Here is a 20426-nt window from a genome sequence, read left to right as displayed (position 1 = left end):
TAATTAATTAGACTTGTAATTACAGGACTACATGTGCTAAGCATTTAAGGAACATTTTGAATAATTTTGAAAATTTAAATTATTGTTATTAGTTTTCTATGTGTTTGTAAAATTGTCTAGTATTTATGTAAATCTCTGTAAGAAGTATGATGAAAAAATATATATAGAGAGAAGAAAACAATACCGTTTTCTACTTTGCAGAAACCAAAGATAATAAAATCGTTCTTTTAATCAAAGAATGTAAACAACCATGACCTGAAAATGGAAGCGATCGGCGAAGTTATTTTTGAGGTTTTGTATCTTCTGTGTACTCTGATGTTGACAACAATAATAACATTGCTTTCACTGCCTGAAAATTCAGTTATAGGTCACTGTCACTGCTTACATCACAAAAGCTCTTTTCATGTTTTCTATTGAAGGCAGCTGTGTTGTGACATGTGAGGATTAATCAACACCACTTGTTTATGATTCTTCATAACTGTGGATTTTTTTTTCAATCTAGATCTGGTATAAAAATTTTAGTAATCGTGAAGTTGAGTGGCCATGCCTTTTGTTCCCTCACATTTCTCATAACTGCCAAGTTCTAACTACTTATTAGTACATGTATTTTGAGCAAACCTTTTACCCCTTTCTACACACAGGTCACAAGTTAATTGCTACCTACGCGTACTATTGTCTATTTACTTAGAATTACATGTACTTGCTCAATCCTTTAATTAGAACTTCTCCTGTAAAGTATTCACATTATTAAATTGTTTCATGTACAAGTGTACAGTACCATGGCAATTTTTGAATGTTGATTTTAATAAAAACCAAATTAAACCTTAATTTACATGTACATATACAGGTAGATGTACATATGTACATGTATGATGAAATAGATCTGCATCAACATTTCTTTTATTAAATCTACGACTTTAATGCTCATATCCTACATTTTGTATTTAAGAAATAATTCTCAGAGACTTTTCATTTTATCATTGTTTTACCACTAGCTGGCCATTTATGTCGTCTTTTTTACTCCTGGGTAAAAAAGACAGAAATGGTTGACCTAGGCATGAAACATGATGAAATGGCATTTCCGTGAATTATCATGATTTTAATAGGAATTGTTTCTTCATGTTTATGAGAAAATGCAGCCTGTTTTTTGCAAGAAATGGTGGCCGTTATTCAGCTAACTTCTGCTTTGACCTCCTTCAAATAGGGTAAAACTTTTTTTACATTAGAAATAAGACTGTCTTTATTTATCACCATTTTACCACACAGTGTTTTCACTAAGTTTTTGAACAGCTGGAAATTAAAAATGAATAGGAGGAAACCCAAACTATGGCGAGGGGTCTGGGCCGCTCAAGTGGGAGGGGGCAGGGGGGCAAAGCTCCCTGGCCAAAAACGAATTTAAGCTTTTACAGTTCATTTTTTTTTACCTCTCATTTACTATGGTGCCTCAAATCCAGCTGGTGATTTTTCTATGCATAATATATATTCACCATAAACAGAAACATTGTGTGTTTATAATATTTCATGTGCTTTGTGCTTATTGTTGCATGGACCTACATGTATATTAATTCTTAACTTTCATGTCTCTTCTTCAAATCATTAACATATACATGTATGTTACTACATGTATTGTACTGTTCTAAGTGCTATTTTTAGTGCTTACAGGAACATATTCTGGAATTAAACTTTGTTTCTAATCTACACAGTCACAATATCTAATCATGCATGTTTGTTGCAAATGTACCTTTTGATCCTTACTTAGTCACTCGCTGCTTAATGCTGGATGGCTTTGTAACATGTAACCAAGGTGAACTGTTTTACGCATACCTGTATGGATCATTAATTGTTTTCTTTTTTTCTACCATAGAGCATCACAAAATTCTAAAGCGATCTTAATGCCAAATCATTTGAAAGTTACGCTTTCAAACACACAAATAACACTACGATTGACATTCAAACTCATTGGTTATTACCCTCCATGCCGGACAAAATGGCAGAGACGCATGAGTGATTAAATACAGATCTGTATCCGGATTCAAATTCTGTTTTTACTAACATCGACCAAAAAAATTTTTTGATCGGAAATTTCATAGCCGGAAAAAACGCTGCGATGTGTGGCTGATTTTACTGGCTGCAGGCTACAATTGAAAATACTGCCACAACTGTGGTCTTTAAGACCTTTGAAGCATGTCATATTAGAATCAAATATGATACACCATAAAACATGTCAGGCCTTTCATTAAGGAGTGGTACCCAGTATAATACTCTAAATATTGTATTTATACCTTTCTAAGCTACTGAAAGGTACAATGTACCCAGGGATCGTGCTGGGCTTCGTCAATGTCGCAGTTTGCGATGTTTTATTTGATCTTGTAATAAAATTGGACCAGGTAACTGTGACTCACAATATCCACATCGAAGGTGTTAATCAGATGTAAATACATTATTGAGCCAATCAAAACTCTGGTCATCTGGTCAGAGGTAAACACAATCATGGCTATGTCATGGTATGTGCACATGGCTACATACAACTTTCACAGCCTTGTTAAACCATATGATTGAATCAAAAACTGATTTACCTTTTAACAGATAAATTAAATCCAAAAAACAATGATCATTCCATCAGGAAGTGTCTAAATGCTTTGAAATGCAAGAATTAATAGAAGAAAATAGGTAACATTTGTTTACACTTTTGGCAGGAAAATTGGTAAATAAATAGGATGGGTACCCAAAATCTAATTATGGAAACAATGAAGGCATTAAATGTATGTCATAAAATTCAGATATCAAGCAAGAGTGTAAAAGAACAAAAAATACAAAATGTAATCAAAGAAGGCCACAATAAATGGTCCATGGTAGTTTGCTAGGAATTTTATCACTTGAAAAAATAATCAAGTCCTGCTTTATACATGCATCAAGAGAGAGTCTTGTGCATTTGTAGTCATGAATGAAAGGGTCATTTTGATGAGTTGACAAAAATAACTCATCAGTGGACTTAATACTGTTATTTAACAAATTAGAACAATTTTTTGCACCCATTTTGGCTCTAATTTCTGAAAATTGGTGAGAAGAATTGGCAGCCGGTGATTTTTATGGTGATTGAATGTTGGTTACCAAAGCAGCCTCCTGTGTACCTGTATAATTTTAAAATTTCGTACATTTTTGTAAAAGATAATGATGAAAAGTACCTCTTTTAAAACCAAAGGTGCACATACCTGAGTAGCAAAAACTTAATGAAATCCCTGTATGTACATGTAGATTATTTAGATACAATGTATGATCTGAAACATTAATGTACAGTGTACAGTGTATTGCATTGCTATACATTTTATGTCTAATTGATGTTTTTTTTATGTTGCAGGATACACTATACAAATTATCTGGTAACAAAAAGAAGGGTCTGTTTGGCAAGAATGATCCATGGAAGCAGAGATATTTTATACTGAAAAAATGTGGCAGTCAACCAGTTCTAGAATGTTACAGCAAAAAACCCAAAACCAGAACTACTGTACCAAAAGGTGAGACTAGGTTATATTAACCCAAACTTTAAGTGCTGTAACAAAAAGTGAGGCCAGATTACAAAAACAAAAACCAGAACTTCTCAATCGAAACTACTCTGCCATTTTTGCTACACTAAAATATAACCTTGGATACAGAAAACAGAATTTCTTCTTGAAAAATTTGCCGGAATTGTAGTCTTATACAACTCCAAGTAGTTCAGTCCACCAGGTGGCACTAAAAAATTTGGTTAGATATCACTAGAAATAAAGAACAATAACTGTGTAAAAAATATTGGCATGAAGGGAGGAGCCAGGGAAAAAAGTAATGGTAAAATTTTAACCAGTAAAACTATTATTTTAGTATTAGGTTGGTCAAATTCCAGACAGATTCTTCTGCCTAGAATCTCTGAAGTTCTTCTTTTGTGTAACTAGAAAGGCTGAGGAGTTACGAACTTCTCAAAAAGCTTACAGTACTTTATTGGTTAGTTCATGTAATTATCAGACTTGCCTTTAGGCTGTGCATGACAAAATTTGAAGTTTTTGTAGCATTGAATACACATACACTTACCAACATATTTTTGTTTTTTTAGAAAGGATTCCCTTACTACCAGGGTTTCACATAGAAAAAGTGACCAACACTAAAAATCGAGCGTATGTGTTTGAACTGACCAGTCAGGATAAATACTTGTGCCTTTCTGCAGATGAACAAAAGAATATGGATGTGTTTGTATTTATGTTGATGTCACAAATGAAGCTGAAGGAACAAATTAAAGGTAATCTGATAAAGACAGGATTTTTTCTTGTAGCAAAATGTTTTCATCATACCTGTGTCATTTATATTGCAGAACTTATGCATGTAAAGTTTACACAAATTTAATTACTATGGAAACAATGAAACATATAAAAAAGATTTTACTTTTTTGTTTTATTCAAATATTATGCTGAACATATGCTATGTCAAATTTATACATGCATGTAGAGATCTCAGTTTTCATTGGTACTTGTACTATAATTATTAATACCACATATGAAAAATTTGGATAGCAACCTCTGTCAAAATCAAGAAATATATATCACATGTATTTACAATTTTGTTTGGTTTGTCTTAAAAGACTTCAGATTTTAACTGAAAGGTTTACCTATGTTGTAGATGACTTCATAGTAGTCAAGCCAGAAAATTCAGAAGCTAATAGGAGAATAGGGGCAAAGGGAACTAACTGTATGCTTCACATCTCACCATGGGGAGTAACCCTTGCACTTTTGGCTACAAAAACAGTGTTAGCACAATGGCCATTAAAAAGCATTAGATACTTTGAAGCAGCTGGTAATGGCCAGTTTATGTTAGAAGCTGGACGTATTGCACCCATGGGTGATGGAACATATATTTTTCATACGGAAGGAGGAAAAGATAACTTTGCCTATGATCTTTTGGACCAGAGAATAGTTGATGCTTTAACTAAGATGCAGGTAATGTTATCACCTTGGAGAATATTAGAAATACCATGTGACTGAATTCTGATTTACTATTGAGTACTGTATATACTTGAGTATAAGTCGATCCATTTTTAAGTTGGACCCCCCTTTTCAGTCCAAAATTTCTGGAACCTAGCCTTGACCTGCTTACAAGTTGGACTGATTTCTGACAGCTGCATCTCTAACATTCTTTAATTACATTTACCTATTTGTTTAGATAACTTAAATGAATGTTGAAATAAATAATTACAAGTCATGTGAATAGTCATAACAACCAATAACCCAAATTAAAATCATAAATATAGGGAACAACAAAGAATGAAACAGAAAGTTTATGACACACTAACAACTCATTTTTCAAGATATTTCAGTAAGTTGAAGGTTTTATCTTGAGGAAAAAGAAATTCATAAAAAGAATTGTCATAAATAACTAAGATATTGATTACTTTTGTCACAGAATGTGGTTAGTTATTGAGTCATGTTTTTATTAGACCTTTGTATGTTTGGCTATAAGTGTGTACACAGGTAAAAATCAATACACAAAATGGATGAGTGGAAAACACGAATAAAATCATAAAAAGCCAATATTATGACAAAATAAAGACTAAACAGTAAATATTCTTTTAATGCTTCATTTTTTAGCTGTAAAATGTAGATGAGAACAGTCTTTCTAAGACTGATGTTTTCAATTTAAACATTGAGGTAAACGGTGCCAGGCTGGTTGTTCAGTGTTGGTGTCACCTTGATGTCAATTATCTAGCTTTTGACATTTCAAGCTGAAAATTTTAGTTCATAAGCTAGATCGCTTCTGTAAGTGGGAACCCTTCTCAGCAATAAAAAATTTTGTCCCAAAAATCTGACTAATATGGAAGTGTATACGGTTAACATCACATGAAAAACATGAAAAAAAGCCTAATATATCCAGTAATACTTAGTAATATAAGCAGAAAAAAGATTGCTGGACATATTCAATATTGCAAATATTAAACCAAGAAAAAGCTGTCGTATTGATATAAACTTAAATTATTTGAATGTTAACACCTAATTATTTATATACATTATACAAATGTAACTTTTATGAAAAAAGTAAAAAAAAGAAATGAATCAGTGAAAATACTAGCCTTGTGATATCTGTGATAATAAATTCTCATCTTTTTTGTTTATGCCAAAGTATTGTGAATACATACATTTGTAATTTTATCCTGCAATGAGGTTATTTGTTAAACGAATAAAGGTATACGGTTATTTTTTTACATACGTAATTATAATGTGTATCATTTATTATAATATTGGTAAAGTGTTATTGTAGTTTTTTTTATCCCTGTGATTTTTTTATATTGAAAATTGTACCTTTCTATTTTTTGAAAATGAAAGGTGTTTTAAAAGCAAGTTTTAATGATTGTAATTTTTACATAGTCACATTATTTGCCAGAGATCATACTTAATTTAAATATTTAAAAAATATTGCTAAATCTCAATTTTTGATACATTTGTTACAATGCCTATAATTACTTATGAACAGCCAGGTAGAAGGGGTACGACAGAGGAGATGGAAGACTATGTACTAGAATCTAACAACCTTACCCTGTTGACCTCTGTAGTACCATGTATGATAAATCATCCAGACTATATTCAGGTGATGAGAGATAACTGGAACTTTGATATTAATGGTAAGGGACATTATTGGCTGCATAAGGAATGCTTAATTGTCATATACAGACAGGGTTTGACACTAATTTTTTTCGCTAGGTAGCCCATGGCACTATTTGATAGATAAATTTGGTAGTTTTTAAAAATATTTCCTAGTCCTGTCCTTAGGACTAATATAATTTTCATAATTGATTTAGGTAGCCTAAAGCACTACCAATTAAAATTTCAGGGAAGTCCTCTCTCAAATTAGGTAGGCACAGGACCAATGTTAGTGTCAAACCTCATATATATGTGTATAAGAACTCAATAATCACAAGAAACTTCAATTCAGTCTGGTAAATAGAATCAAAGGTCACTATAATCAGGACATTTACTTACATGTACATGTATGATGAAAGTATATATACATGTAAGATTCAATTAATTTGATACAACCTTTTTCAACAGATTATTTACGAAGGTTTATTAATGGCACCTGACTCCTATATATATCGTACTGATAATATCAAAATCAAAAGTAATTAATATTCTGTTTATCGCTAAGTCCACATCAATTCATATTGTAGATTCTTATCCACCTGGAACTAAAAAAATGGGGCGAGTGGGAGGACTTAATTTGTTATTTTTCGAAGATTTGTAAAATCTTATTCCCGCTGACGAATTCGTTGAAGAAATCTTGTCAATGTGTACTTTCGGTTATATTTGTGCCATACCATAATGCGACTAACAACGAAAACCATGCTGAGATCTGTCGAAAAATATCAATATATTCTGTAAACATACACCATGTTACCTGTTTTTTGACGGGAATGTATAGTATTGTGTATAAGTAGAGTCATGATGGATACGGACATAATAGAAATCCGGAAATTTGAACCACTGCAAAAAAAATAAAAAATAAAAAAATTTGGGGCGGGTCCTTTGATTACAGGCAGGCGGGGATGAGAATCTGCAAATTAGCTTGATGTGGCCTAATCTAATAATTGCATTTATGATCATTTTTACATACTTTAAACAAAAAATCTAGTAGTGACAGTAAAAACTGTTAGTAAAATCTAGTAGTGACAGTAAAAACTGTTAGTAATATCATTTTAATTCAAAACTCTGAGAAGGTCTAATGTACCACATTCACTCCCAATGCTTTGAAGGAAATTTTGAATATCTTGTCACGTACGAGAGATAGAAAAATACTTGTCAACAAGATCCAATGAAAAAGGTACAGATTACTGATAAAACTGTTTTATAACAATGCTGTCATGGATGTTATGATTGAGACACATGTATCATTGCATATCTCTGGTAATTTTCTTGCTGTTAACAATGATACAATTTGTCTCTTCTCTTCAAGGGAACACAATTAGACCAAGACCAACTATACACACTAGACAGACTGAACCAAGGTAATTATACACTCTAGACAGACTAGTAATGAACCAAGGTAATTATACACTCTAGACAGACTAGTAATGAACCAAGGTAATTATACACACTAGACAGACTGAACCAAGGTAATTATACACTCCAGACAGACTGAACCAAGGTAATTATACACACTAGACAGACTGAACCAAGGTAATTATACACTCTAGACAGACTGAACCAAGGTAATTATACACACTAGACAGACTGAACCAAGGTAATTATACACTCCAGACAGACTGAACCAAGGTAATTATACACTCCAGACAGACTGAACCAAGGTAATTATACACACTAGACAGACTGAACCAAGGTAATTATACACACTAGACAGACTGAACCAAGGTAATTATACACTCTAGACAGACTAGTAATGAACCAAGGTAATTATACACTCTAGACAGACTGAACCAAGGTAATTATACACTCTAGACAGACTGAACCAAGGTAATTATACACTCTAGACAGACTGAACCAAGGTAATTATATACTCTAGACAGACTGAACCAAGGTAATTATACACTCTAGACAGACTAGTAATGAACCAAGGTAATTATACACTCTAGACAGACTAGTAATGAACCAAGGTAATTATACACTCTTGGTATGTAATGTCATACCAAGACATCACTGGTGCCATTAGGAATCTAATTTTATGACTGAGTTGACGTTTACTAATGAGAAATCACATTTCTTCTTATCTCAACATTGAATTGTAATCAAATAGTATAATGGCTTCAACACAATAAAAATGAAAATTGTGTATCGGTAATTTCACCAGCATTCTCACAAAACAGAACATAAACAATGAATGTAACTAATAATTTACTTAATTTTAGATCTGATGGAGGGACACCTGGTCCCCCACTGCCAAACAGGAGACCAGATAACACACCAGGTACCCCCAATCATCAGCATTCTTCACAGAGACTCATTGCCACTAACTCAGCTTCTTCACTAGTCAGTAGGCCACCACTGCCTCCACCAACTTCCACACCTAATACAGTTCGGACAAGACCTACACCAATTCAGTCCAGTCGAGTGAGCACTGCTGATGGATATTTGAGGATGAACTCTGCCTCATTAACCACTCCCATGAAACCTGTTTCCCAAAATTCATTTCCACCATTTTCTCCGAAAGGAAATTGGAGCCCACCTCCTACTTTCCAGGAAGCAACTGGATACAGTACAATGAATTCTGTTGGGAGAGATGGATACTTAAATCCAAGGACAAGTATTGAGCTACAAGAAAAAGCTTTAGAAAAATTTAATCGAAGTAGTCCAAGTTCTCAAGAGGCTTATCTTTCACCTACTTCTGAAGCTGAATATGAGACTACATTTTTTACCAGCAGTTTGCCTAGGGAAAGAGGATCTAAATCTAACTCACCTGTCAAAAACAATGATCATTATAGATTGCGTTCTTTAAGCTGTGAAGACATTAAAAAGACTCAAATGAGACAAAGAGCAAAAACAACAAGTTCACATGATGGGAGAAATCGTGACACAACAACTCCAGAGCCTTTTCCGAAAATACAGAATTTCAAAGGTAGTATGGAATTACTTCAACAGGAGGACAGAGGTTATTATAATATTGATGGATTAAAAGGAACAGTTGATTCTAGTCAGGGTCCTACTGTAGCTGAAGTTCTACAGAAATTTGATGAACCAGGCGACAAACCAGTATTAACCAGAGCAATATCTAATCCAAACTTCTTACAATTAATGAACAAAGAAAAATTAAATGATATTAGAGCAGAAAAGGCCAAATCTGGCATGGGATCTAATCCTCATCTAAATAAAAGGAGCAAATCACTACTTAATCTGTTTAAAAGATCAAATAAAGACAGGCTTAATACGAGCAAAGATGATTCTTACGTGTCAAACAAATCTAAGAGTCTTCCAAACAGCCCTAATGGGTCGTTACAGCGTCAACACAGCAATCCAAACATTACAATTAATGTCAAAGGAATACATGTAACACAAAGGACTAGATCGTTTAGAAAGCCTAGGCAATATGAAAAATCACCCCAAGTGCAAAGAAAAGATGGAAAATCTCCAAACATTAAACGGAAAACAGACAATAAATCTCCACAGCATCGGAACCATAAACATGAGAGGAGGGGATCAGAGCCAGCAGTATGTAGCCAACAGTCACCCCAACCAACACGTAGAACACGACATGACATCACACCATCTGTGTCATCTACAGAGAGTGATTTTGCCAATGCTCGCCCTGTGTGTCCAAGTAGACAAGCTTCATCAAGTTCTCTTAAAGTCCACACTGTTTGTTGATGGATACATTGTACAAGTACAAAAAGGCTACTTTAGTATAAATCCATTTTAGTAGGTACATGTAGTTATTGTATATAATTGTGAATCTCCTAGTTTGAATTCATCTTTTCAGTTCTGCCTTCACATAGTTAGTACCATCAATAGATTGGTTCCATACTGCTGTTTTATGGTAATTGTTTAATGTCATTTTAGAATTACATTGTTACATGCATTTTTTTATGTGTTTTGTAGTTTTTATAACATATACAATTTTGTTATTCTTTATAAACAAATGTTTTTTATTGATTGCTAGTTGCTACAATACAAATGAGATTAAAAGCATTCAGGGTTGTCGCTTGAGCAAATTCGTATGCATGAGTTTTAACTGCAATAGTGAAGTACATGTACTTGTTAAATACAATGCATTAGTTATATAAGCTTCACATTCCATAAAAAGTGCAATGATAATAGGGCAATAGGTAAATGCTACACTAGTGTATGATAGGTATTTGTTACTAGTCAAGTATGATTTTCTTCTTAATGCTGGATTTATACTTCTGTGTTACTTGTCAAATATGATTTTTTTTAAATATGGATTAAGACACTTGTGTTTTTTTGTCAAGCATGATTTTTTTTCATACTAATGCTTCGTTTATACCTCTGTGTTTCATGTCAAGTATAATTTCTTTTTTCCAAGATGGTGCCTATGCAAAAACCAGGCAGTGGGAGATAATTTTATTTTGGTGCAAAATTTGCTTACTTTGTTAGGGAACTTTAAAATCGTTTTCCAAACCATCTGTTGTCGCATTAAAAAAAATCTTTTGACTATTTGATGTACCTATGATATTAAAATTACATTGGAACAACAAATTTGGTTTATTTATATGTTTGATTTCTTTATTTTTTACCTGGGTATACATACCTTTATGTTACCTGCCAAGTTTGATTCTTTATTTTTAAATTTGATGTTATTTTTCTGCATTACATTTAAAGTAGATACAAATGTTGCAAATAGATCAGTAATGAAATTTTTTCTTTGAACTTCAAAAAAAATATTTCAGTTTCAACTTCTTGCAGTGTCTCTTTGTGGTATTTGACAAGAATCTTCCTTTTCATTTAAGTTAATTAATATTTTGGTTTTCTGTTATACTAATATTAAAATCTACCATTATTTTTAATATTGTGAAGTAAATTTTTGTTTGTTATGCAAACTTTCTACCTGAAGCTTTTTGTAGTGTAATAATACTGATTTTGATAAATATATTTTTAATTTTTCCTGTTTTTGATCAATACTATTTATTTTGTTAACTGGGTAATAAGATATCAATTTCATTATTAGGAAGAGTTCTAAATACAGTATTACCTTAACTGAAGATTATCATATTGTTATGTTCTCTCAACGAAGTTGGGGAACATATTGTTTTTATTTCTCTTCTAAAATTCTTCTTTCTTGTAACCTCTGTCTTGTCTGCACATCTCAGAAACGGCTGAATGATTTGAATCCAAACTTGGCAGAAAAATAGACTATCATATGTGGATGTAAACAAAGGTTTTGAAATTTCAAACATGGCCGCCATCCAAACCTATTAAAAAATTGTCAAAAAATCACACAAAAATTGTAGAAGGTTCATACTTGGTTTAAAAATAGGTCCCCACAAGGCCTTTCAATTGGCCATTTCAAAATTTTAAAAGGGGTCACCATTCCAAGATTGCTGCCACTCAAAAATCTATAAAAATTAAAAAAAAAAAAATAGAACCATAGTAATTGATTTAAAATAATTATGTGACAATGGCGGAGCAGGGGGAACATCCTGTTATGCTGTGTGTAACAATTATATCTAGTTATATCTATTTTTTGCCTACATGTATATATAATTAAAGACAAGCGGAAATAACTGTTACAGTGCTTGCAAAAAAAGCCATGAATAGATAATTGTTAACAAAACACGTTGGCGCAGTGTTCTGCCTCCTGAGTTAACGAACTTTTAATACTATTACAATATGATAGAAATATGAACATGACTTACATATATATATTAAAAGCCCAATTAACTTTTTCATTGCCAACTAAATTGATTAAGAACAATGAATACTAATGGGTACTAAGACCACTGCCAATATCATGGTTACATTAGAAACATTTTTAAGAACATTGTATGTAAGGTCATCCAATGGATGGACATATTTCTGCACTTCTATCTTCAATAGCCAATGATTGATCATTAATGGGTTGGTCATTATTTACGTTGAGAAAAAAAACCTGGTTTGAGAGGTCTTCAGGAACCTTAATAACCTCAAATTTAGTTTTTCATAAAATCTTTCCGTAACTCAGATTTAAACAACCTATAGACTGCTTACAGTGTATAGAAAGAATGAGCTGAACTGCTCAGATCCTTCAGGCTGTTTTGTTTTTGAAGTCAGTAATGTACCGTTACAATGGGTATTACATTGTTAATGATTTTTACGGTTGTTATTTACAAATTATAATTTTTATTGTCTGTTAATGGTTGATAAATTGCATTTATTTTATACTTGATGTTATTGCTGATCATTAGAAAATACAATTCTTTTTATTAAGAAAAAAAATCCAGCTGTGTATAATATATATTGTTTTCCCTTTCTTTGGGTTTCAAGTCTGAGTATACCATAATATATCCATTGAAAGTCTGGTGTATCAGTTTGGTGTTCTAAAAGGGAAGCCAAATTTAAATTCTGATTCATGTTTTATTTTTAACATTTTTTTTTTTGGTTATAAATTTTAATTGTTAAGTAGTAAACTGTGATAAAATAAATATTAAGTGATACTTATGCCAAGAGAAACATTTTTATAAGTAATGATTTACCTTATTGTTTTGACTTGTACATTTTGTATGTATTTAAAAATGGAATGCTATACTATATGTTTTTTAGCAATGATGCCAATCCAAGTAAATTTTTTGGTTCACATGCCATTGTAAATGAGGGAGAGAATAACTCCTTTTTACCCTTGCACCAAAATGAAGTGAGGGTGCATATTACATTGTTTATAGTATAAAAAATTGATGATGGCTTTTTTTTTATTAATTGATATTGCAATGTACTTGATAATAATGTGGCTTCCTCAAAATTATTGAGGTCCTATGAACCAAGACATTATTTTTATTTGGCCTAACATTTATGATTTTTTTTTATGAAATATCTTCTTGTTCAAAAAATACTGGAAAAAGTCTTGTCATTAGGCAGATTGTTTTTAGTATTTGGGAAATATGAAGTGAAGATACTAAAAGGAAAACAATTTTATTTCATTTATAATGTCTAGTATGATCTGAAATGTGTCACATTATTTCAGCAAGAGTGTTAACTTTAGGGTGCATTATTACATTCAGTCTCATAGCCTTATCCAATTGGGGTAAAGGGATACGTTTTTCAGAGGAAAAAAGAATACCAAAATGTCAAACTAGTATTTGTAGTTTGGTGAAATTTTGTCGACTTGCCCATGTTTCTAAATAAGAATATATAGAATATTTACTACTAACGCTGCTAACTGATGATATAATCACCATATATTATTATAGCCTTGCTGTACATGTATATGTTGTAATGAATAATCTCATCACAACTGGCAGCACCACACTTTATGCATAATAATGATTATATGAAGGAGCAAGGGAAAACAATTTGAGATCTTCCCTAGTCTCAGTGCCAAAAATGTACTAAGTATGCCCTAACTATATATACGTCATTCCATTGGATGTATGCATACATAACTGATGTCTTAATTTACGTCTGAAAAATTAGTATCAATTTATAAATTCATCACAATGAGTAAAAGTTATATCATGCATGTAAACTCAAAACATACTTGATTTGTTTAGCAATACTTGTTTAAAGTTTTTACCATTCTCAATATTAAATGAACTTAAAATAGAACTTTCTAACTACTGTAGGCCCCTTTACACAATGAATGAATAATTATAAAAAATAATACCAGGTGCCTGATTTTTTCCCATGTATTTTATGGATTTTAATTTGTCAGCTTAAATGCTTTAAATAAGAAACTTCAACAAAGTTTTTTTTAACTACATTTTCACCAAAAACTTGGGGAACAAAATGATGACAAACTTTGTTTGTGTAAACAGGCCCTTTCAGAATATTTTTAAACTTATCAATTATTTTGTAATAATGTTATAGTGTAGTCTAGTTTAGTCATGACATATTTCATTTGAAACAAAGTCAATCAGATATACACATGTACAATAACATATGAAGTCTCCACCTAAAATAATGATAATTCTTAATGTTAACTCTAAACATTCAAATTTTTATTGCAGTTTTAGTGTAGCAATTGTAATAGTTTCTGTATTGTTGTCTAACTTCTAAACCAGTTTTTAACAAATGAAATGCAATATTGGTATGGAAAAGGCTATTATGAAAATAAATTTGATTTATACATATGTCTTCTTAGTATGTTGTGTGTAGACAATTAATTTTGTCCTACTTAAGAGAACATTTACAATCTTATCCTACATGATCGATCTATATGTATGATTATTCAGAGGTGACATAGAATGTACAATAAGATGTGCTTTTCACTATCATGATGATTTCAATCTGCAGATCTCAGCTCAAGTACATAAAAGGAATAAAAAACAAAGCAAAACAAAACAAAAACAACTAGATACAACAGAGCATTTCGTCTTTGTGTACACATTTTTCCACTTGACTTTTTTATGAGCCACTCGGCAGGTGTTCTAGACGAGCAGAGGGATCTTACCCTACCCATGCAGCTGGTCCATGCCCCCAGTTTTTAGTGGAGTCCGAGTTGCTCATTTACTTTGTTACTTTGTATGTATTATTTTAGTTATTTATGTTCTTATTTCTGTTTGTCTGTTTTCCGTGTCGGTTCTTTGTCCCTGGATTACATTCTTTTGATTTCTGCTAGAATGTTGGTTCCATTGATTACTCGTCCACATAAACATGTAGATTAAAAGACATTATACTTAGTTGTTTCTCTAAACACAGAACAACACAGAAATGCCATTACTAGTACAAATTGGCATTAGCAGTGCTTACCTATTACAAGCTAATGTACGATTAACAAATTTACACAAGGAATAAAGCTGGATTGACAACACACGAGTCTAACAAGCCTTCAAATGAAAACAAATTGTGCCCAAGTCTGTACAGTCTGTTCATTGCAAGGAGGCTGACATTATAACTGACACGTAGTACACCTGTAGCGGTAGTATTAATGACACTCAGAATATTTTTACCAGACCGACAACACTGTGACAAAAAGCGAAATAGGAATTTCAGAGTTTATCAAAAATAAAAAAACGCAAAACAAGAGGAGTCGAAAGAAGTCACTCAGAAACTTCAGACAAAGCAGTAACTCACTAAGTGGTATTAATTCAATGTAGATCAGGAAACTCTAAATTTAAGATTACTATTAAAATACAATAGCATTAAAACCTATGATTGTTAAATTCTTTATACTTCTATTCCCCATGCTCAGTTCAAATCCGGACTCAAAACATTATACATCGCTGTTACTCCAAAAAAGATAGTGCACGTAGATAAATATTCAGTTCTTGGTAGAGATTTCTCATACTTTGTAAAAAAACGATTCCAAATCATCTTCCAAATATACCGAAGATGATGTTTTCAAATGCTGAAATTTTGTATCGACGACATATTAGTCCAGTATGGTGGACACTATTTTCAACAAACGGTCGGCATTCCGATGGGGAACAAATTGTGCTCCTCTACTTTCTGACCTATTCATTTACTCTGGTAAGGCTGACTTTATAGCTGATCTGATCCAAAAGAAGAAACATCGTTTAGCTAGATCCTCAATTCGCGCGATATAGATGACGTGTTATCGTTAAACAAAAAGTGTCTGAGTTGCTCATTTACTCCTGTTACTTTGTATGTATCATTTTGTTTATTTTATGTTGTGTATGTCTGTTTTCCATGTCTGGTCTTTGTCCCTGGATTAAATTCTTTTGATTTCCTCTAGAATCTGTGTTTCCTTTAATACTCTTTCTAGTCCTTTAAAATAAGGAACACGGACAAGTGCACCAAAAATTTAGTTGTCTGTGTCATGACCTTAAAAGGAAACTTAAATCAAAGGAACTAGGAACTAACTATCATGATTGAGATGATACCATATCGGTCGTCAAGCCCATTATGGTAGCTGCAGAATTTTGAAGTGACGAGAACTGCATGTCCCCGAATATCATCTGTAAGATTTTTCATGCTCTATATTTGACGATCTCAGGCTAAGAAGACTTGACCTGATCTTTATGTCATATTCGTCGTTATACCATCAGATAAATCTTCTATAATTCCATCGTGTATGAAAAACCAACATTGTCTAATTTAGTAAATGCGTATCAATGATTTTTCTTGGCAACCATATTCCCTCAGCACCCCATATAAGGAGGACATAATCAACAATCGTGTGTCTGTTCTAACGTTATTAGGTATTACTTACGGTGATGACTATATGACTCTCACTTTATTCATTCGCCACCAAAACTCCACAAATGTACTGAGAGAGGTATATTTTAAGTCTGCCAAATACACAGCTGCACCAACCTTACTTACAGCAGAGATGGTGTACTCACGAGTTTTTGTTTTAAAGCCTACCCTACAAGTGGCGCAAATAAGATGTTGATTCTGAAAATTCAAAAGACACTGCCTCTCTCAAGATATTATTACATTTTGTAACAGTAACAGCCTTTGATGCTTCTACCACACTTGAGGAACCATGATAAGCTAAAGCCAGTTCGGTGTGATCTTATTCACAGGTGATATTTGATTTTTTTTTTATTTTCTAGTACTATGTTGAGCAATTTGATTACTTTGTGGAGATTAAAAAATAAATATAAAATAAACAATAAATAAAAAAACCAATACCATGAAATTACTAACAAGAAGTGCTGTCGAAATTGAAGGGCAAAAGTTCCAACAGACCATATCCATGGAAGAAATTTATCTCTGAAAAAATCATAATTTAATTGAAATTCATTAACCCAATGAACACGAAATTAAAGCAACAACTTATACACCCTCTTCTGCTACAAACCTCAACCGTAGCCTATACATAGATGATATATGAATACAAAGCTTTATAACAATGGTGACAACCAACTTTCATGGTTACATAATACCAACATTAGTTTTTAAGCACACACATGGGTATCTTCAGCCTTTGTTGATATCACCTGTACACACGTTTTATAGCTGTCAGGGCTATATGGTACCGATAAGAAGCTACGATCTAACAAATGCGAGAAGATTTTCAATTAGATGTCACATCTCAAGTTATTGAAAACCCATCGAACTTGAATCCTTTCTATATTACAGAATAACAATGTGACGAACTCCGTACCAGAAAGGGGGGCACCTGGTCTGAAAATTGACGGAGATGTTCTACTGGTAGTTCAAAACCGTGACCTATTCCAAACAATATTTGATGAATCAACACGTTTTACCCCACGGTTACCCCACGGTAAACAAATGGTTGAACAGCCCCCTGGCCAGGGACCGAAAATGTATAGAATAAATTATCTTTATTAAATTATTATAAATGCTCTTATGATAATACCTAGACGGAATCTATGCAGCCAATTCTAATCCATTCTAAGACAAATGTGTTAAGATCTTACCCTATTTCTCACAATTCAGCTGAAAATGCAATCCCGTGTGTCGGAGTATGCGCGGTTTTCATGGCATGATGCTTTGTAATATCAAGTTTAAGAATAAGTTCACACATTTTAAAAAAAGATAAATCGCGCATGTTTTATGATGATTTTTCGTTTAATTTTGTCAATTTCTGATGTTTTTTTTTCTCACTATATTCAAGTTGTCTGCTGCGCATGCAGCATGATACATGGTTAGAAATGAATGTCAACAGTGTTTGACAATGTTGATAATTAATGTGTCCTCGTGTCATTGTGTGACTTCTTTGCTTATTTTTAAGAAGTGTCATTGTTCTGTTAAGGTGGACATTTTATTACTGTTGTTATCTGGGCTTTTTAGAGCTTACTTGAAAGTGTGTTTACACTTATTGAAGACATTTTGGTGATCTCTGTAAATATTTACTATTTTTATAAAGGTTATACAATGGTGCATTTGTTGCATTTCATCATATCAGATCCTCTTTATACAGTGAGTGCCCCTGCCTCCTCCCATCCATCGGCGGATGCCGCTGACAGAGCAGGACATGCTTAGCCTTCCGCACCACCTGATGTCAATTCCGAAATTTCGTTGGAGTTCAAGTCTGGTGCTACGTTTGTCTAGATTAGGCCTCACAATGATCATGTAGAAGATCGCGTGATTTTTTTTTTAATACGATCGGAAATCTTATCTTTAAGACTATTCTTTGACTCTACAAGTGGGTAGAGAATGATAAAAAAAAACAACAAATATTATTGAAAACATAATGTTTTAATAAAAAAATGACACAATTAATTAAACGTAAATATAAACAAGTTTTTTAGGAACTGTACACACGACCTTAAAAAAAATAACCGGATATGGAAAATAAAGTACATATAAACAGCAAAATTAACAATTTCAAGACCATTGTACCCTTCTGAATGAGAAATGTTTATACAATTCATCGGATGTAGTTACCGTATAATTGTACATATGTTCAACAAAAAGTAACAACATCATTTGTACTGAGAAAATTATGTACGATTCTTTATTCCATTGGTCTATTCTGGCTATTCCAACATTTAAAAAATGCATATTCTGGTTATTGCAACATTTTAAAAATTCATATTCTGGCTATTCCAACATGGGGAGAACAATGAATGTTTTTACAATATGTTGTGTTGTTGTAATAATTTTTCCCCAATTTGATTTACAGGTAAAATACCCCTAAAAAATCATATCAAATTAAAGATGTTGAACAATAAATAATATTCTGTTCATTATTTTAAGTTATTTTTATTTTAGTTTATTGAATATTTTTAATTATAAATATTTAGTTGATTGATGATATAGACCGTATTTTTGTGATTCTTTGGAATACTCTTATAATGTAATATATGTATATGCTATGTCGAGCATGCAAGACTGACAGAAATGCTGAACACTGAAGTACTAACATTATTAGCATTCATTGTTGTAAATGGTGAATGAGCAGATACTACACAACCGTTCCTACTCGCACTTGATTACGCTTATGGTTGCATGATTAAACTTAGAACTGAGGAAAATCTCATCTACCTTGTTGCAGTTGATACTAACTACTGTTCTACCACCTTACCACATTCCATGCAGATGTGCTGGTACTTCTGTATATGCCCTCCTGTATACTGTCTTTTACCCGGCAAAGACAAACAGAAGTGCACACAACTACCCAGATTTCTTGTAGAATTCTGCTAGAGACATAATATCACACCCACCACTGTTCCTGGATAACGAGATTACCATCAGAAATGAAGCAAGCTATTTCCACTTTCCCGGTGTATTAGGTGAAAGGCACAGACACGTACACTACAGTAACCATGTATCTTCTTATTATTACCACTACTTCTATTAACTTACGTGGAAGATGTATGGTTCAATGCTTCAGAAGATTTCGAAAACTCAGAGACCATCATTCCGACAATACAATTCACTGATTATGTCACCCTACACCGGATTGAATCCAACCGTAATTTTTGGAACCACTACTCAACAGACGGATCCAGAACAATAAACCACCAAGAAGGTTGGCATAATAAGCTAAAGATACTCATCAAATCACCCCACCCAAACATATTCAGCATGATTAGGCTACTGCAACACAAACAAGCTATCTACTCGTGCATTCTTCTTCTAAACCGGGCTAGTGGTAAACATGTACCCAAAGAGAGAAAGTACAGAGAGATCTACAGTTAACTTGCTACCATCAGTGTAGTAGAGTATGCAGTTGCAGCTTCACAACTGATACATATTTGCTAGAACGTTGAGAATTCGACTTTAAATTTTTGTGAAAATATATTTTTTTTGCATATTTTATACCTTTGGTAATGTCCACACTTATCTGTGCTTTTCAACATATAAAGGGACATGATTGTTTTGTGTTTCTAATGAAGTACATGCATACACATGCATATTATATTAATGAAAATATAT

The 20426-nt window shown here is 32.7% G+C and overlaps 1 protein-coding gene across 1 annotated transcript; it reads left to right on the top strand.

Annotated features, from left to right (window-relative positions):
- Positions 1-212: 212 nt before the first annotated feature.
- On the top strand, positions 213-14739 carry LOC148611028 (uncharacterized). Its single transcript, XM_088591077.1, has 7 exons — positions 213-291; positions 3359-3515; positions 4088-4270; positions 4648-4964; positions 6493-6640; positions 7969-8020; positions 8879-14739. The coding sequence occupies exons 1-7, from the start codon at positions 262-264 to the stop codon at positions 10329-10331; spliced, it is 2340 nt and encodes a 779-aa protein (XP_088447203.1). The 5' UTR covers positions 213-261; the 3' UTR covers positions 10332-14739.
- Positions 14740-20426: the final 5687 nt, after the last annotated feature.

This window comes from Perna viridis, chromosome 7 (assembly GCF_037379345.1).
Source record: "Perna viridis isolate PV_CMFRI_1.1 ecotype Kerala chromosome 7, ASM3737934v1, whole genome shotgun sequence".
Taxonomy (NCBI): Eukaryota; Metazoa; Mollusca; class Bivalvia; order Mytilida; family Mytilidae; genus Perna; species Perna viridis.
This window is presented reverse-complemented; position numbering and strand designations above follow the sequence as displayed.